This window comes from Danio aesculapii, chromosome 19 (assembly GCF_903798145.1).
Source record: "Danio aesculapii chromosome 19, fDanAes4.1, whole genome shotgun sequence".
In the NCBI taxonomy this organism is placed as follows: Eukaryota; Metazoa; Chordata; class Actinopteri; order Cypriniformes; family Danionidae; genus Danio; species Danio aesculapii.
In genome coordinates this window covers 51,553,982-51,571,323 of record NC_079453.1, presented here as the reverse complement: position 1 = coordinate 51,571,323, position 17,342 = coordinate 51,553,982, and the positions used below count along the sequence as shown (strand labels likewise).

The window sequence follows — 17,342 nt, the reverse complement described above, 5'->3', positions numbered from 1 at the left end:
TGATCAGTATATCAGGTATATATGGACACTGTTGAAATATCTGAGTTATGTTTTTATTCTTTATTTCTGCTTCTGAATGTCAATACTCATGTGAAATTTGACTTTCCTGTCATCTTCCCTGGTCTGCAGTGCTGTACAGTGTGTGTTGGTGTTGTATATTACGCTACAGAAACCTTGTAAACAGCAGCACAGTGTCTGTTACTCTACACACTCATTTCTCTAGATATTATTCCTTCTACACTGTATTATTTACTAAAATGTCAGTAAAATGTCAGTGAATCTTCACCATCAGAAGTGGACAGAGCAGAGATCAACATTAAACTGTAGACCAGCAGACGTGTGTAGTTAGATGTGTGTGTGTGTTTGTGTATCTGTTCATTGTTTCCTCTATCTCCAGAACTGTCCCCTCTGTGTGTTTTCTGTAGTCTGCTCTGGCTCTGTGTGGATCAGTGAGTGAAGGCTGTGAGGGACATGAGGAGTGTGATCAGAGCGCTGCTGAACGGGTGGAGAAAGCGGTGTAGCCGTGCTGAAGTGCAGTGCAGTTTGCTGGAGTAAAGAACAATAAGAGTAAGAGCAGTAAACACACACACACACAGCGATCCAGCACACAAATAGACCCGAGCAGAGCCACAGGTGCTTCACACACTTTTAGATGCCCTTGTCAAGTACACTAGAGGACACACAGACACTCACACACACATATATTCACATTCTTACACACATACACACACACACACACACACACACAGAGATCTGCTTATGGCGAGCAGCTGTGTGTCACAGAGAGATGACAAGCTTTATTATTTACAGCTCACCAATGGCTCATTATTACTATTATTATTATTATTATTATTATTATTATTATTATATGTGTGTGTTATTATTACGCTGTCGTGTCTGTGTGTAAATATGCCGCTTTCTGTCATTATTTTATTATTATGCAAAAAGTGAAAATACAATCACAGTAGCCTACATTATAAAGAAAACAAATATATATAACCAGCAGAGCTTTTCCATCACACATGTAAGGAGCAGGAGTATATAATCCACACATTTCAGCTGATTTTAAAGCCTGTCTTGTAAGAGTTTCTGCGTTTCAGTAAGCTAAATATGAAACAGGTTTTTGCTTTGTAAATGTACACTTATGCTTATGATATTTTGTTAATAAGCAGATTAAGGAAATGTCTTTTCTCTTTATGTAAAGGGTCTGCTTTGTAATAAACAAAACCAAACTAAACATTTTCCCAAAGTAAGGTAAAGTCTGTATCAGTATTCTCAATTATAAAATGGCTGCTTTCTGTCATTCTGCTGGCTTGTTGACTATAACCAATCAGCTGTCAGCACGGACTCTAGCTCCGCCCTCTGCTGTACTCCCAAACTCTATCCGGTACGATACAGTGCGATACGGTGCGGTATGGTACCTTTTGTCCTGTTTCCATTGAGCAGTGCGGTGCACATGTCTGATTCAGTCATACCCTGCCACAGAACACTATAGGTGTGTCCTACTGTGATATTAATAAATAACTTAAACAGAGTTTTATAATCATAAAATAAAGGAAAATTAAAAATAATCTGAACATGCGTGCACAGATACATAAATAAATGTGCACAGCTGACAATCGTGTAGGACTGTAAGAGGACATATACAGCAGCTTTAGTGTTCTGGTCTGTCTTAATTGTTGTAATTGAAGACAGTTATAGAATATATTTTAATCTTTACAGAATAAATGTTGAACTTCCCAAGAGCAGCGGCCAGTTTGAGTGCAGTATCGCTTGTGTTAGCCCGCGGTGGAACATAACGAATGACATTTACTCACGCTACTGTACTCGAGGAGTTTAGAGTAGTTTAAAATCTGTCATTTTACTTTTACTGAAGTATGATTAGAGTATTGTACTTCACTACATTTTAAATCATATCCGTTACTGAGTAAAAAATAAATACAGCTGAAGGCAGAATTATTCGCCCCCTTTTAATTGTTTTTCTTTATTAAATATTTCCTAAATTATGATTAACAAAGCAAGGAAATGTTCACAGTATGTCTGATAATGATTTTTCCTTCTTATTTGTTTTATTTAGGCTAGAATAAAAGCAGTTTTTAATTTTTTACAAATAATTTTAAGCTCAATATTATTAGCCCCTTTAAGCTATTTATTTTCTCAATAGTCTACAGACCAAACCATCATTATACAATAACTTGCCTAATTACCCTAACTTTACCCTAATTACCCTAGTTAAGCCTTTAAATGTGACTTTAAGCTGTATAGAAGTGTCTTGAAGAATATCTAGTCTAATATTATTTACTGTCATCATGACAAAGAGAAAATAAATCAGTTATTAGAGATGAGTTATTAACACTATTATGATTAGAGATGTGTTGGAGAAATCGGCTCTCTGTTAAACAGAAATTGGGGAAGAAAATAAACTGGGGGGCTAATAACTCTGACTGCAACTGTATATTTACACTTTTTTTACTTGTTCTAACTACTTAATTAAATTGAGCTGAAACAATACAATTCTTGAGATTTCATTGGGACAACTTAATTTTTTATGTTCAATCCACATAAATTAGTTAAAGTGTTAAGTTAACTTAATTTGTGTTGGGACAACATGAATGAATTGTGTGGAACGCTGCATTTTTACAGTGTAAATATAATATTTAAAAGAAAAGATGTCAAATGATCAGATCTCTGTGTGGAGCACTGGCTGCTGTCAGACGCCTTACACAAGCAAACATCTCTGAATAATTACAATTAATAGCTAAATGTATTTGAAAACAGACATCCTTAATGTAGTCATATTTCTGTGGTTATTGTGGTTAAAGTAACCTGAAAGTAAAACAAAAGCAGTTTAACACATTTCTGAGACATTAATATTACAAAACAGAAATGACAGCAGCCTAACTATATTAATGTACATTGTGGAAGTAACTTGCCCAACTGTGTCCGTAACATTGCTAATGTTCGTTAGCATCAGGATTAGATATTAACGGGGAGCTGGAGCAAAACTGTCTGTGCACAATTGAGCTAACAGCAGATGCTGCAGCAGAGTTTGAGAATAGTGACTCTTTACTCACCATGAGGACATTTTAATGAGTGAATTTTTACTGTCACTTCAGTAGATTTATAGACATGTAACTCTACTGTCACTTCAGTAGATTTATAGACATGTAACTCTACTCTACTGTTACTTCAGTAGATTTATAGACATGTAACTCTACTGTTACTTCAGTAGATTTATAGACATGTAACTCTACTGTTACTTCAGTAGATTTATAGACATGTAACTCTACTCTACTGTTACTTCAGTAGATTTATAGACATGTAACTCTACTGTTACTTCAGTAGATTTATAGACATGTAACTCTACTGTTACTTCAGTAGATTTATAGACATGTAACTCTACTTTCACTTCAGTAGATTTATAGACATGTAACTCTACTGTTACTTCAGTAGATTTATAGACATGTAACTCTACTGTTACTTCAGTAGATTTATAGACATGTAACTCTACTGTTACTTCAGTAGATTTATAGACATGTAACTCTACTGTTACTTCAGTAGATTTATAGACATGTAACTCTACTGTTACTTCAGTAGATTTATAGACATGTAACTCTACTGTTACTTCAGTAGATTTATAGACATGTAACTCTACTGTTACTTCAGTAGATTTATAGACATGTAACTCTACTGTTACTTCAGTAGATTTATAGACATGTAACTCTACTGTTACTTCAGTAGATTTATAGACATGTAACTCTACTGTTACTTCAGTAGATTTATAGACATGTAACTCTACTGTCACTTCAGTAGATTTATAGACATGTAACTCTACTGTTACTTCAGTAGATTTATAGACATGTAACTCTACTGTCACTTCAGTAGATTTATAGACATGTAACTCTACTGTTACTTCAGTAGATTTATAGACATGTAACTCTACTTTCACTTCAGTAGATTTATAGACATGTAACTCTACTGTTACTTCAGTAGATTTATAGACATGTAACTCTACTGTTACTTCAGTAGATTTATAGACATGTAACTCTACTGTTACTTCAGTAGATTTATAGACATGTAACTCTACTGTTACTTCAGTAGATTTATAGACATGTAACTCTACTGTTACTTCAGTAGATTTATAGACATGTAACTCTACTGTTACTTCAGTAGATTTATAGACATGTAACTCTACTGTTACTTCAGTAGATTTATAGACATGTAACTCTACTGTTACTTCAGTAGATTTATAGACATGTAACTCTACTGTTACTTCAGTAGATTTATAGACATGTAACTCTACTGTTACTTCAGTAGATTTATAGACATGTAACTCTACTTTCACTTCAGTAGATTTATAGACATGTAACTCTACTGTTACTTCAGTAGATTTATAGACATGTAACTCTACTCTACTGTTACTTCAGTAGATTTATAGACATGTAACTCTACTGTTACTTCAGTAGATGTTTAGTAAGTAACAGCGCTTTTACATGAGTAGAAGCTTTTATACTCTCTCCGCCTCTGGTTATAGCCAGCACAGCTCAGCGGTCATCATCACTTCAGAAAATCATTCAGTATCAAGCCTCAACCCTCTCTCAAAGTCACCAGGATATGTACAGGGCATTAGAGAGACTTTGATGCTCAGTATGACACTGGTGAAAGGGTTTTATTTAGTGATGTGACGTTGTGCGCCGAGGCTTTGAAGCATGTCAGTGAAGCAGTGTACCGGAGCTCGATTCGTTTTGCCATGATCACGTGATCAGTGACGTCCGAAGCTTCATTTTCGCCTATACCCACGTGACGGCTTCGAATTTTGATTCAAAGGTTTAAACACCCCCATGAGTTAGTAAAGTATAGAGAGAGATTAGGCGTCGATTACATACATTTCTACTGTTTCAAAGCACTGCAGCGGTCCCACACACCAGTAATTAAACTAAAATACAACAGTAACTTACAGTGAAAAGGTTTTGAAGCATACTAAAGTGTATTAGCGTATTTTTACAACTATCTTTAAAGAAAACCACTGCATATCGTAGTATAGTGGTTAACGGAGACCAGCTGGCGAGTGCAGCCCGAATGCCTCACTCACAGCCTAGAGCATTCGCCTCCCATGCAGGAATCGCTGGTTCGATCCCCGCTTGGGATGAGCGGCTAGATGAAGGACCAGTTGGAGTCGATGAATGTAAAATCTTTTGAATACCTTTAGATTCTACATCAGTCATCTGTGGTGTAATGTAATATACCTTATGTGTGAAAACTGCAGTAATTGAGTTATTTGTTTATATTACTGTTGTTGTATTACTACATGAATGAGATGGTCAGTTGTGAACATTTGACATTATTGCAACACAGTGCTCTCCCACACTCTAACCAGCAGAGGTCCTCATCGAGTCTGATTTAGAAAGCTTCGAGTAACGAACCCTTTTCCAATACAATTGAGTCGAGCGCTTGACTGGTTCAGAAAGCTTCATTTCACCATCACTAGTTTTATTGATGTATTATGATCATGTTAGCCTGCACACTGTCAGCGTGTTTTGTTCGGGCAGCTGCAGTTCCTCCTGCGACGGCAGTTCCTCTCCTGTCCTGCGGCAGCGGTAGAGCGCAGGGCGCCTTCTGCAGCGGAAGTGTTTGCTCTGCTGTTGTTGTGCACGTGTGGATATCCAAGCGGTCGGACTGTAGTTTTCTGCGTGCCAGCCGCCAGTAAAGTCCACAGAGGAAGAAGAAGTTTTCCGCAGCAGTAATGGAGTCTCCCGCGCGTGTGGGCAGCAGGAAGCGGCCGCTGGAGGAGCGGCAGATGAAGCACCGGCAGAAGTGCGCAGCTCTCGGACAGGAGGAGGCGGAGGTCCGGCGGCTGGAGGAGCTGCTGTTCGGGGCGGAGGAGCAGCTGAGCGGCCGCCTGGAGCAGGTCTGAGACCCCACAACACTGACCCCAGAACAGCGCTTAATTACTGACGACACTGACCTCAGAACAGCGCTTAATAATGACAATAAAACTGACCTCAGAACAGCGCTTAATAATGACAATAACACTGACCTCAGAACAGCGCTTAATAATGACAATAACACTGACCTCAGAACAGCGCTTAATAATGACAATAACACTGACCTCAGAACAGCGCTTAATAATGACAATAACACTGACCTCAGAACAGCGCTTAATAATGACTGACCTCAGAACAGGGTGGGTTATTGACAACACTGACCCCAGTGTTTCAGAACTATTTCTAACAGTCTCTCTCTCTCTCTCTCTCTCTCTCTCTCTCTCTCTCTCTCTCTCTCTCTCTCTCTCTCTCTGTCTCTGTGTGTGTGTGTGTGTGAGCAGGGCAGCAGCAGTTTTCTTGAGCATGATGATGATGATGCTGATGCTGATGAAGTGCGCAGTGTGTGTTCAGAGGGCAGCGAGGGTCCCCGGGGCCGCCGGAGAGCCAGGACAGCAGTGTGGGAGGATGAGGATGATGAGCAGGACGAAGAGTGAGCACTATTCTTATTTACTGCAGTGTGTGTGTGTCATGATGATGATGAAGATGACGACTCTTCCTCCTCCAGGGTGGACATGACGCACCGCTCCCGCCGAGAGCTGAAGAAGAGCGACGCAGAGACCAAGATGAGCAAACAGAGACTGCAGCAGCGGCTGAAGGAGCAGTGAGTGTGTGTGTGTGTGTGAGAGAGAGAGTGTGTTTGTGTGTGTGCATGCGTGGATAAATCATCCACATATTTACACTCTCAGAGACCTGCAGCTGTAACTGTGTGTGTGTGTGTGTGTGTGTGTGTGTGTGTGTGTGTGTGTGTGTTCTCCAGGTTCCAGAAGGCCATGGGTGGCACACCGAGTTGGGCAGAGGAGGAGCACAGGACCAGCCGGAGGACAGGTGACCAAAACACTCTACAGTGAACACTAGAGTAAACACGCTACAGTGAACACTAGAGTAAACACACTACAGTGAACACTAGAGTAAACACACTACAGTGAACACTATAGTAAACACACTACAGTGAACACTAGAGTAAACACTCTACAGTGAACACTAGAGTAAACACACTACAGTGAACACTAGAGTAAACACACTACAGTGAACACTAGAGTAAACACACTACAGTGAACACTAGAGTAAACACTCTACAGTAAACACTATAGTAAACACACTACAGTGAACACTAGAGTAAACATTCTACAGTGAACACTAGAATAAACACTCTACAGTAAACACTATAGTAAACACTCTACAGTAAACACTATAGTAAACACACTACAGTGAACACTAGAGTAAACACTCTACAGTAAACACTATAGTAAACACACTACAGTGAACACTAGAGTAAACATTCTACAGTGAACACTAGAGTAAACACACTACAGTGAACACTAGAGTAAACATTCTACAGTGAACACTAGAGTAAACACTCTACAGTAAACACTATAGTAAACACACTACAGTGAACACTAGAGTAAACATTCTACAGTGAACACTAGAATAAACACTCTACAGTAAACACTATAGTAAACACACTACAGTGAACACTAGAGTAAACACTCTACAGTGAACACTAGAGTAAACACTCTACAGTAAACACTATAGTAAACACTCTACAGTAAACACTATAGTAAACACACTACAGTGAACACTAGAGTAAACATTCTACAGTGAACACTAGAGTAAACACTACAGTGAACACTAGAGTAAACACACTACAGTGAACACTAGAGTAAACACTCTACAGTGAACACTAGAGTAAACACTCTACAGTGAACACTAGAGTAAACACTCTACAGTGAACACTAGAGTAAACACTCTACAGTGAACACTAGAGTAAACACACTACAGTGAACACTAGAGTAAACATTCTACAGTGAACACTAGAATAAACACTGTACAGTGAACACTAGAGTAAACACTCTACAGTAAACACTATAGTAAACACACTACAGTGAACACTAGAGTAAACACACTACAGTGAACACTAGAGTAAACACTCTACAGTAAACACTATAGTAAACACACTACAGTGAACACTAGAGTAAACACACTACAGTGAACACTAGAGTAAACACACTACAGTGAACACTAGACTGAACACTCTACAGTGAACACACTACAGTGAACACTAGACTGAACACTCTACAGTGAACACACTACAGTGAACACTAGACTGAACACACTGCAGTGAACACTAGACTGAACACACTGCAGTGAACACTAGACTGAACACTCTACAGTGAACACTAGAGTAAACACACTACAGTGCACACTAGAGTAAACACACTACAGTGCACACTAGAGTAAACACACTACAGTGAACACTAGAGTAAACACACTACAGTGAACACTAGAGTAAACACACTACAGTGAACACTAGAGTAAACACACTACAGTGAACACTAGAGTAAACACACCACAGTGAACACTAGAGTAAACACTCTACAGTGAACACTAGAGTAAACACACTACAGTGAACACTAGAGTAAACACACCACAGTGAACACTAGAGTAAACACTCTACAGTGAACACTAGAGTAAACGCACTACAGTGAACACTAGAGTAAACGCACCACAGTGAACACTAGAGTAAACACTCTACAGTGAACACTAGAGTAAACACTCTACAGTGAACACTAGAGTAAACACTCTACAGTGAACACTAGAGTAAACACTCTACAGTGAACACTAGAGTAAACACTCTACAGTGAACACTAAAGTAAACACTCAACAGTGAATACTAGAGTAAACACTACAGTGAACACTAGAGTAAACACACTACAATGAATACTAGACTAACACACTACAGTGAACACTAGAGTAAACACTCTACAGTGAACACTAAAGTAAACACTCAACAGTGAATACTAGAGTAAACACAATACTGTGAACACTAGAGTAAACACTCTACAGTGAACATTAGAGTAAACACACTACAGTGAACACACTACAGTGAACACTACAATGAACACACTACAGTGAACACTCTACAGTAAACACTTTACAGTGAACACTACAGTGAACACTACAGTGAACACACTACAGTGAACACACTAAAGTGAACACTACAGTGAGCACACTACAGTGAACACTCTACAGTGAACACTCTACAGTGAACACACTACAGTGAACACACTACAGTGAACACACTACAGTGAACACACTACAGTGAACACTCTACAGTAAACACAATACAGTGAACACTAGACTGAACACACTGCAGAGAACACTCTACAGTGAACGCTCTACAGTGAACGCTCTACAGTGAACGCTCTACAGTGAACACACTACAGTGAACACACTACAGTGAACACACTACAGTGAACACTCTACAGTGAACACTCTATAGTAAACACAATACAGTGAACACTCTACAGTGAACACTCTACAGTGAGCACTAGAGTAAGGATAGTATGGCGTCATCTGATTGGTCAAATAGATAAACACCCTGTGTATCAAACACACACACACACACACACACACACACACACACACACACACACACACTGAGCTGCTGAAACACACTCTCCTGTCCGCTGTGGGTTGCTGATCAGTGATGGTAATGTCTCTCTTTATATACAGCAGATGAAGATGATGATGAAGATGAAGATCTGCTGAGGAGGACCGCTAACTTCATCAGCTCATCAGACAGCCTGCCGAGAGGAGTGATCCGAGTACTGCGTTCATTACTGCACACACCGCTCTGTGTGTGTTTGTGTGTGTTTGTGTGTGTCTGTCTGTCTGTGTCTGTCTGTGTGTGTGTGTGTGTGTGTGTGTGTGTGTGTGTGTCTGTCTGTGTGTGTGTGTGTGTGTGTGTGTGAAGCGTCTGGTCTGACAGTGTTTGTCTCTTTCAGATAAAGAAGTGTTTGAATGCGAATAGCGAGTGTGTGTCTGAGGCTCAGCTGACCGCAGTGCAGTTTCACCCGTCGGCTCAGATCGTGATGACGGCCGGCCTCGACCACTGCGTCTCACTCTTCCAGGTATGATCGTTATTGTTGATTACGAAAGTCATGTCAGATTGTGCCGTTATTATTATTATTGGTTCTGTTTTCCTTGATAAAGTCTTGGCTTGTCGTGGGTAAGAGATGTGCCAGACTGCTCGCTCCTTCACGATCAGGCATCCAGTGTCGTCTATGGCGATCGTTATTTCCTCAAGCGGTCAGACGTGCTGCTGTAACGATGTTTATCTTATCTCGATAAACACTGACGCTTGCAGACAGCTGATCTCTGCATTATTAAGGGCGTTCCTCACGACAGACTCAAACTCACGATTCTGTTTTAATATTAAGATATTTTCTTTATAATCTAAATGTTTATTTCCCTGCTTATTAAACTCTCCCCGGCCTGAACTCACCGCGAGTGAGATGGAGAAAACGAAAGCACATCAGCACCGAGGAAAAATCAGATGCAATCACAGCGTGACCGCGGGCTCATAAAGTATTAGAAGTTGATAAAGCAGTGTAGAGAAATTAATAAGTCTTTAATGCTCGTGTGCTAGCTATTAAACTCTAGATCATGTTTGATCATGCAGTGGATGCTAAAGTTTGCCTGAAATAAATCTGCAGATATCAGAATGATGTGTAGTTCATCAAATCAATAAATCCTGCTAGATTTGACATCCTGCTGCTGTGTTTACTGCAATAATCAAGGCTACACCATCATTCCTGCAGTTCTACAGGTACCCACCCGCTGAATTATCTAGACTTAACAGATGTTTACTCAGTGTTTCAGTATTTTAGATTTGGATTAGTTTCTTATATTAATATTTAGTAAATATACTGTACGTTAAAATCTCGCCAGTGTTTCTGGTTGTTACCTAAAGTGGCTATAGGGTCTTAAAATGTATGGAAAGAGTCTTAAAGGTCTTAAAAGGTTTGACTAAATCTCTTGTTGAAACGGTTTTCCTTTGGTTTAATCTTTAACGTAATTCTAATGTTTGTTTTGTTGGTCAGTGATCTATAAAGACGAATAATATCTGAGGTGAAGCGCATGCACAGAACACGATCTGCCGTGCTGGTTTGTTGAATAAAATAATAATGGAGCCTAAATGAAAGTGTAATATTGACCGTGTGAGAGACGCCGATATTAAACTGTTTTCACTGTTAATGACACGTCTGAATAAGCAGGAGATGCGTCTGCAGTGTATTCACAGCACTGAACATGCTCACAGATTACCCCAGAGGAACTAACTCTGCTGAAGGATGAGAGGAACTGGCTGTGAGATGGAGACGTCTGCACATGTGTGCCAGTCTGAAATAAAACTGTTTAAAACGCTTCAATATTCGAGAAAACTTAGTCAAAGTCTGCATAACCAATGAGCAGGGCCAGACGGGAGGGGAGTAGGGAGTCTGTGGATGTTATTTGCTATTTCTGCAGAGAATTTTGGTAAAAATCTGTGGATTTGTGCTGAATGATTGTGGGAGTCTCATAACTAAAACCTTAATATATGAAATAAAGCATAACACCTTTAACTTTTATTTAATGTTTACAATGCAAATCCAATCAGATCCACTTCATTTGGTGAACAAAGCAAGTCTCTCATATAATATCTCTACTGAAAGACAGAGAATATGACTGTACACACTGCACTGTACATAAATCCAGATCAACATGTTCATATTAGTCAATAATATTACTGTAATTTAAGAACTGAATAAATATAGATTTACACACATTTACTCCAGTAAACAAAACAGAATTAATGATGGCTAAATATCTGCTGAATTCTGCGTGCGCAGACTCCATGTGGGTCTACCAATGACTGATCTGATCCACCTGTGAAGTAAATGTGCAGCCTGTTTTCTGATCACCTGATTGGTGCATGAACGGCAGCACCTGCTAAAATAACCGATGAAATGATGCGCTCCTATTGGCTAGTGTCGCCCACATGACGGAGCTCATCCTGAAGAACGAGAAGAAAATGAATCCCGCTGGACTCTCTGCGCTGGTGTCGTGAGGCGTCGCAGGCATGCTGTCGGTTGTGGTGAACTATGCCACATTACAGGAGACGAAACCATTGAGTGTTGTGTCACGACGCCTGTTTGACGTTTACCAAACCCCACGACACCCAGCGTCAAAACCCAGCGTCAAGGAACTCATCCTGAAATGGAGAGCGATTGGTGTGATGTGCCTGGGGCTTTATATTAGTCTGAGTTTAATCTGCATGGTCTTACAGTCTTCAATGTATATGCAGAGCTAACCCTGCTGCTGTGAGTGTGTGCTGATCTGTACATTCACAAGCCAGACCACTGTGTGTGTGTGTGTGTGTGTGTGTGTGTGTGTGTGTGTGTGTGTGTGTGTGTGTGTGTGTGTGTGTGTGTGTGTGTGTGTGTGTGTGTGTGTGTGTGTGTGTGTGTGAGTTCATCTCCTCACTGCTGCTCCTCTCCTGCACAGGTGGATGGGAAGAGTAACCCAAAGATCCAGACGGTGCACCTGGAGAAGTTCCCGGTGAGGAGAGCTGCGTTCAGCGCTGACGGAGAGCAGATCGTGGCCACAGGCATGAGGAATAAACTCTTCTACATCTACGACATGATGGAGGGCAGGGTCATCCCCGTCACCAGTGTGAGAGGTGAGATCAGGAGCGGCGTCTCTCACACACACACACACACACACACACACACACACACACACACACAGCGCAGTGCTGCTCCGTCTGTCAGCTGCAGCAGATAAACACTCGTGACTCCGCTTCAGCAGTGTGTGTGTGTGTGTGTGTGTCCGGCAGGTCTCCGTGAGCAGAGGGTCTCAGACTTCCAGGTCTCTCCAGATGGAAAGTTCCTCCTGCTGTCGGGATCCTCTGGATATCTCCATCTCATGACCACAAAGGTATCGCAGCCCTGCACTTCCTGTTCTGAGAGGAAGCAGTCCTGATTTAGAGTCTCACTGATCTCCATCTGTTCTTCATGAAGCTGGAGTGTGTGTGTGTGTGTGTGTGTGTGTGTGTGTGTGTGTGTGTCAGTGATTTCTGTGTTGGTTTTCTCCACGATCGTTCAGTATAGTGTGTGTGTGTGTGTGTTTTCTCTTCAGACGAGAGAGGTTGTGCGCAGTATGAAGCTGAACGGCCGTGTGTGCAGCACCGGTTTCACCGCAGACGGTAACACCATCTTCAGCAGCTCCGGTAAGCATACACACACACACACACCAGCACAGAGACGCTGCTTTCTGTCCATTAGAGCAACTTTACACACACACACACACACACACACACACACACACACCAGCACAGAGACGCTGCTTTCTGTCCATTAGAGCAACTTTACACGCGCACACACACACACACACACAACTGCTGTCTGTTATTCTGTGTGTGTGTTTGTTGATGTGTCCACCTGTACTGATTTTCCTGTGTGTGCGCGTGCATTCGTGTGTGTGTGACAGAGGATGGTGAGGTGTTTATCTGGGATGTGCCGAGCAGTCGGTGTGTGAAGAAGTTCACTGATGAAGGCTGCGTCAGAGCAACGTCCCTGTGTGTGTCCAGAGATGGACGATATCTGGCCTGCGGGTGAGTGTGAGTGTGAGTGTGTGTGTGTGTGTGTGTGTGTGTGTGTGTGTGTGTGTGTGTGTGTGTGTTACTGCAGGAACTCAAACTGACCATTAAAATGACAGATAACTGCAGCCGCTCTGACCTGGCGCTGGACGATGTGGCAGAAATGTACATCACGATATGTTTCTTAATTTCTGGCGTTGCGATATAGCTCTGATATCGATGTGGACAATATTAAAAAGCCAGGAGAAACTGCCCAGAACACACACAGCGTCTGGACCCACAAATGTCTGCAAACTGAATTAGCAGAGTCTATATTAGCTCCAGCCTCTTACATCAATAAAGAATAGAAACAGGACAGAAATGTGATGTTCACTTTCCTGATTCTTTATGTGGAGAGAAGTCGACTGGTTCATCTTTCACCATCTGATGTTTGGTCTGTAAGTGACGCACCGGTTTCACAGGGGTTAAACTGTCAGTCGCATGGACCTCTGAACACCCCACACACTGTGGAGCGGCTCGTTATTGATCGTGATGCATGTGAATCCGTGTTGTATGTGCTGTTCATCATACATGTGTGGCTTTGATGCTCACAGGCCGTCGGTTTCTGCAGTGAGCGTTAATCCTCTGTGTGGAGATCCCCCTTGAGGTGGAGGACTGCACGCCTCAGGTTCTCGCGCCCCCTTTAACAGGTGCTGGCGCCCCCCACAGTTTGAAGACCCCTACTATAAATTACTCCCCTATAGAGCGATGTGTATGTGTGAGTAGTTTATAGGTGTATATGCACGTGTTTCATGTATGTGTTGATGAGCGCAGGTTGCTTTAACTCCTACACAGCGCCTCACAGTCATCTGTGTTTGCTTCATTGCCTTCTCTTCTGACAGTGCTGGTGTCGGGGAGGTGGATGGTGGTGATGGTGAGGTGACAGGTTGGCTGAAACTTCATCTTCTGACTCTGTATGTTCTGTCTCGGGTGGAACTGCTTCAAATGGTGGAGCAGATTTGATGTGTTCCCGCTGCTAGTCGGCACCACTCTCCGGCACATTTTGCAGAGCACTGAAACTTTAAAGGGCCATGAAACACCCCCCCCCCCCTCCCCCCGTCTCAGTAGGGTGTGTTCACACCTCTAGTTTGGAAAAAGTCAGGAAAGTGGGTGTGTCCAGCTCAGTTTGGGTGGGAGTGTCAGGGTTGGAAAAGAGGGGAGCGTTTGCATAAGAATGGGAGTTTCCGTTTGAGCACGCGCTGATTTACACAGAGGCAGTGTGCAGACTATCCTGTCACACAATGCAGCGAAAATCTTAGACGACAGTAATAGTTAGATTGCAGTGTTTACATTAGGAGAGCAGCATTTACAGCAGATCTCTCAGCCTGTAATATTGTACTATAATATTGTAGTGATGTTAACGAACTGTTAACTCCGTAACTAAATCATTTAGACTGAGGTCTGTCTTTAAACACTGATAGAGTACAGCTGATGATGCCAACTAACTTTACCTAGTGCAGCACATTAATAAACACAACACTGACGACCCGTGTCTCCAAATTCTTCTTCTTCCACTTGTTTCGGCAGCACGACGTGGCATCTCTCTGCAGTCTGAACACTGTAACAGGTGAAACCAGTCTTCGAAGCTGTCATGCATATTAATGAAGTTGCATTCATTAATTCTGTATTCACAATAGAGCGTGTTGATTGGTTTGAACCGAGTCTTTCTCATGAATGAATGCTGCACACTCAGAGACGTCACAATGCACTCGCCAGTACAGACATCCACTCTCCACGCTGGAATACACACACGGATCTAATCTCCGTGACGCAGCTTCAAAGATTAGGAAGAATGAATTTGCTCAAAATACCGCAAAAACAACCAATTTTCACTTTTAGTGGAGTATATGTGTCCTCATCGTGTTTATAGCAGCGCGGGACACACACAGGACTGTCAACAGCTCAAACATGGTGTTTTGGTGACCCTTCAGTCTGTTGTATTGTTTACTCATTTTAATAATTTTTTCTACATTTAATGTATATTTTCAGATGATATTTTGTGTATGATTGTATTGATTGTAAATTCTTTTCTAAAACTCTACTTATTGTATTAATATAATATGTTAGGCACCCAGGGTCTGAGAGTAACGTCATTTGGATTCTCTATATGTCCTGTTCATGCGGTTGAATTGACAATAAAGCTGACTTTGATTAAGTTTATCAGAACTCAAAAAGCCGAACCGCTTCCACACCACTGCATCAGCCTTTACTGTCTTATCAACTAGTTCATCTGTATTCTTGTGGAAGCTTGATCATTCACATCTGTGTTCAGGGCACTCATTCTGAAGCTAAAACCTTGTGCTGGAGCTTAACCTACTGCTGAGCGCTGGCAGCGTGTCGGTGATGTACGCCATCACGCAACTGACATCACGCTGTTTCTGACGGCTGAGCACTGACTGTTATTCAGTGATAATGTATAAGATTTTATATACACTAATATATATATATGCAGATTAATATTGAAATATCAGAAACGGGTTTAAAAATCACATCACAGATATTGAACCCAAATTATTGTCCAGCTCTACTCTGACTAGAGGATTTAATTCTGTGTCTGTGTGTGTGTGTGTGTGTGTGTGTGTGTGTGTGTGTGTGTGTGTGTGTCTGTGTGTGTATGTGTGTCTGTGTGTGTGTGTGTAGTTCTCAGAGCGGTGTGGTCAACATCTACTCTCAGTCAGACTGTCTGCAGCTCTCGGAGCCCAAACCGCTGAAGGCCGTGATGAACCTGCTGACGCCGGCCACGAGTCTGAGCTTCAACAGCACGTCTGAGATCCTGGCCATCGGCTCCCGAGCGGACGACGAGGCCTGCCGACTGGTACAGTAGATGATCAGTAGTGTTGATGATCAGTAATGTCCATCTGCTGTGTGTTTAGCTGCGCTGGTGCTGGTGTGTACGCTGATACACTCCTGCAGGGCTGTGGAGTTGTGATGTGGTCTGCGGCAGGGTTATTGGTGTGCAGTGATCTCTCTGTAATGATGCTGTCGTGTTGTCCTGATCAGTGTGTGTCCTCCTCAGGTTCATCTGCCCAGCTTTACAGTCTTCAGTAATTTCCCACAGTTCCGTAAGAAGACCATCTTCCGTACTCAGAGTCTGGATTTCTCCCCGAGGAGCGGCTTCCTGTCTGTGGCCAATAATAAAGGAGCTGCGCTGCTCTTCAGGTCTGCACACACACACACACGCACACACACACACACACACACACACACGCAGGCAGAGAACCATGCTGCAGCACTATTCATATACTATCCACCCTAAACAGTGTTGAATATGTCTAGTGTGTTGTACACCGGAGCATGTTGAAGAGCACACACACTGAATGTGTTGCGGACGCTCTGCTGGTTCCGGTGTGTGTGCTGTATGAACTGATAAACATGATCGACGCTTTAATTCAGGAGATTAGATGATGGATGCTGAGTTATGGAGTGAATAAGCATCTGGAAATGAGTTTAGAATAGCCAGCCGTTCTGCTGAATGGTGGAGTTTTATTATTGATTAGCCCTGATCGAGAGCTGATCTGCTCTACATCAGCAGTTTCCTGACCGCCGCGTCGCTCCATCAGTGTTTGATGATGATGATGATGATGATGATGATGAGTGTGTACAGTGAGAGGATTGCTCTGTCTGCTGCTTTATAATCGTCTGCTCTTCTGTTTTGTCTTCAGGCTTCTTCATTATTCTGACTTCTGAAGATGAACACTGCACACAGCAGATCTAATGACTGAAGTCTGATCTATAATCAATAACCGGAGCGTTCCCCGTCTGTGTCCTGCATTGATGATGCTCTGCTGGTCTTTGAGGGTTTTATATGTACAGTTTGTTTGAATGAATAAACACACACACAT

At 41.9% G+C, this 17,342-nt stretch overlaps 1 protein-coding gene across 2 annotated transcripts; it reads left to right on the top strand.

Moving 5' to 3' along the window:
• The first annotated feature begins 5,607 nt into the window (after nt 1-5,607).
• On the top strand, nt 5,608-17,341 carry utp18 (UTP18 small subunit processome component). 2 transcript variants are annotated; one of them, XM_056479118.1, is made up of 13 exons: nt 5,608-5,908; nt 6,326-6,474; nt 6,550-6,645; nt 6,802-6,869; nt 9,561-9,649; nt 9,830-9,955; nt 12,369-12,543; nt 12,700-12,800; nt 13,002-13,092; nt 13,353-13,476; nt 16,141-16,315; nt 16,517-16,659; nt 17,163-17,341. In XM_056479118.1, exons 1-13 carry the CDS (start codon nt 5,744-5,746, stop codon nt 17,185-17,187), a joined length of 1,527 nt encoding a protein of 508 aa, XP_056335093.1. In that variant the 5' UTR covers nt 5,608-5,743; the 3' UTR covers nt 17,188-17,341. The 2 variants fall into 2 exon arrangements, with proteins under 2 accessions (XP_056335093.1, XP_056335092.1); XM_056479117.1 differs by having other exon boundaries at nt 9,558-9,649.
• Nucleotide 17,342: the final 1 nt, after the last annotated feature.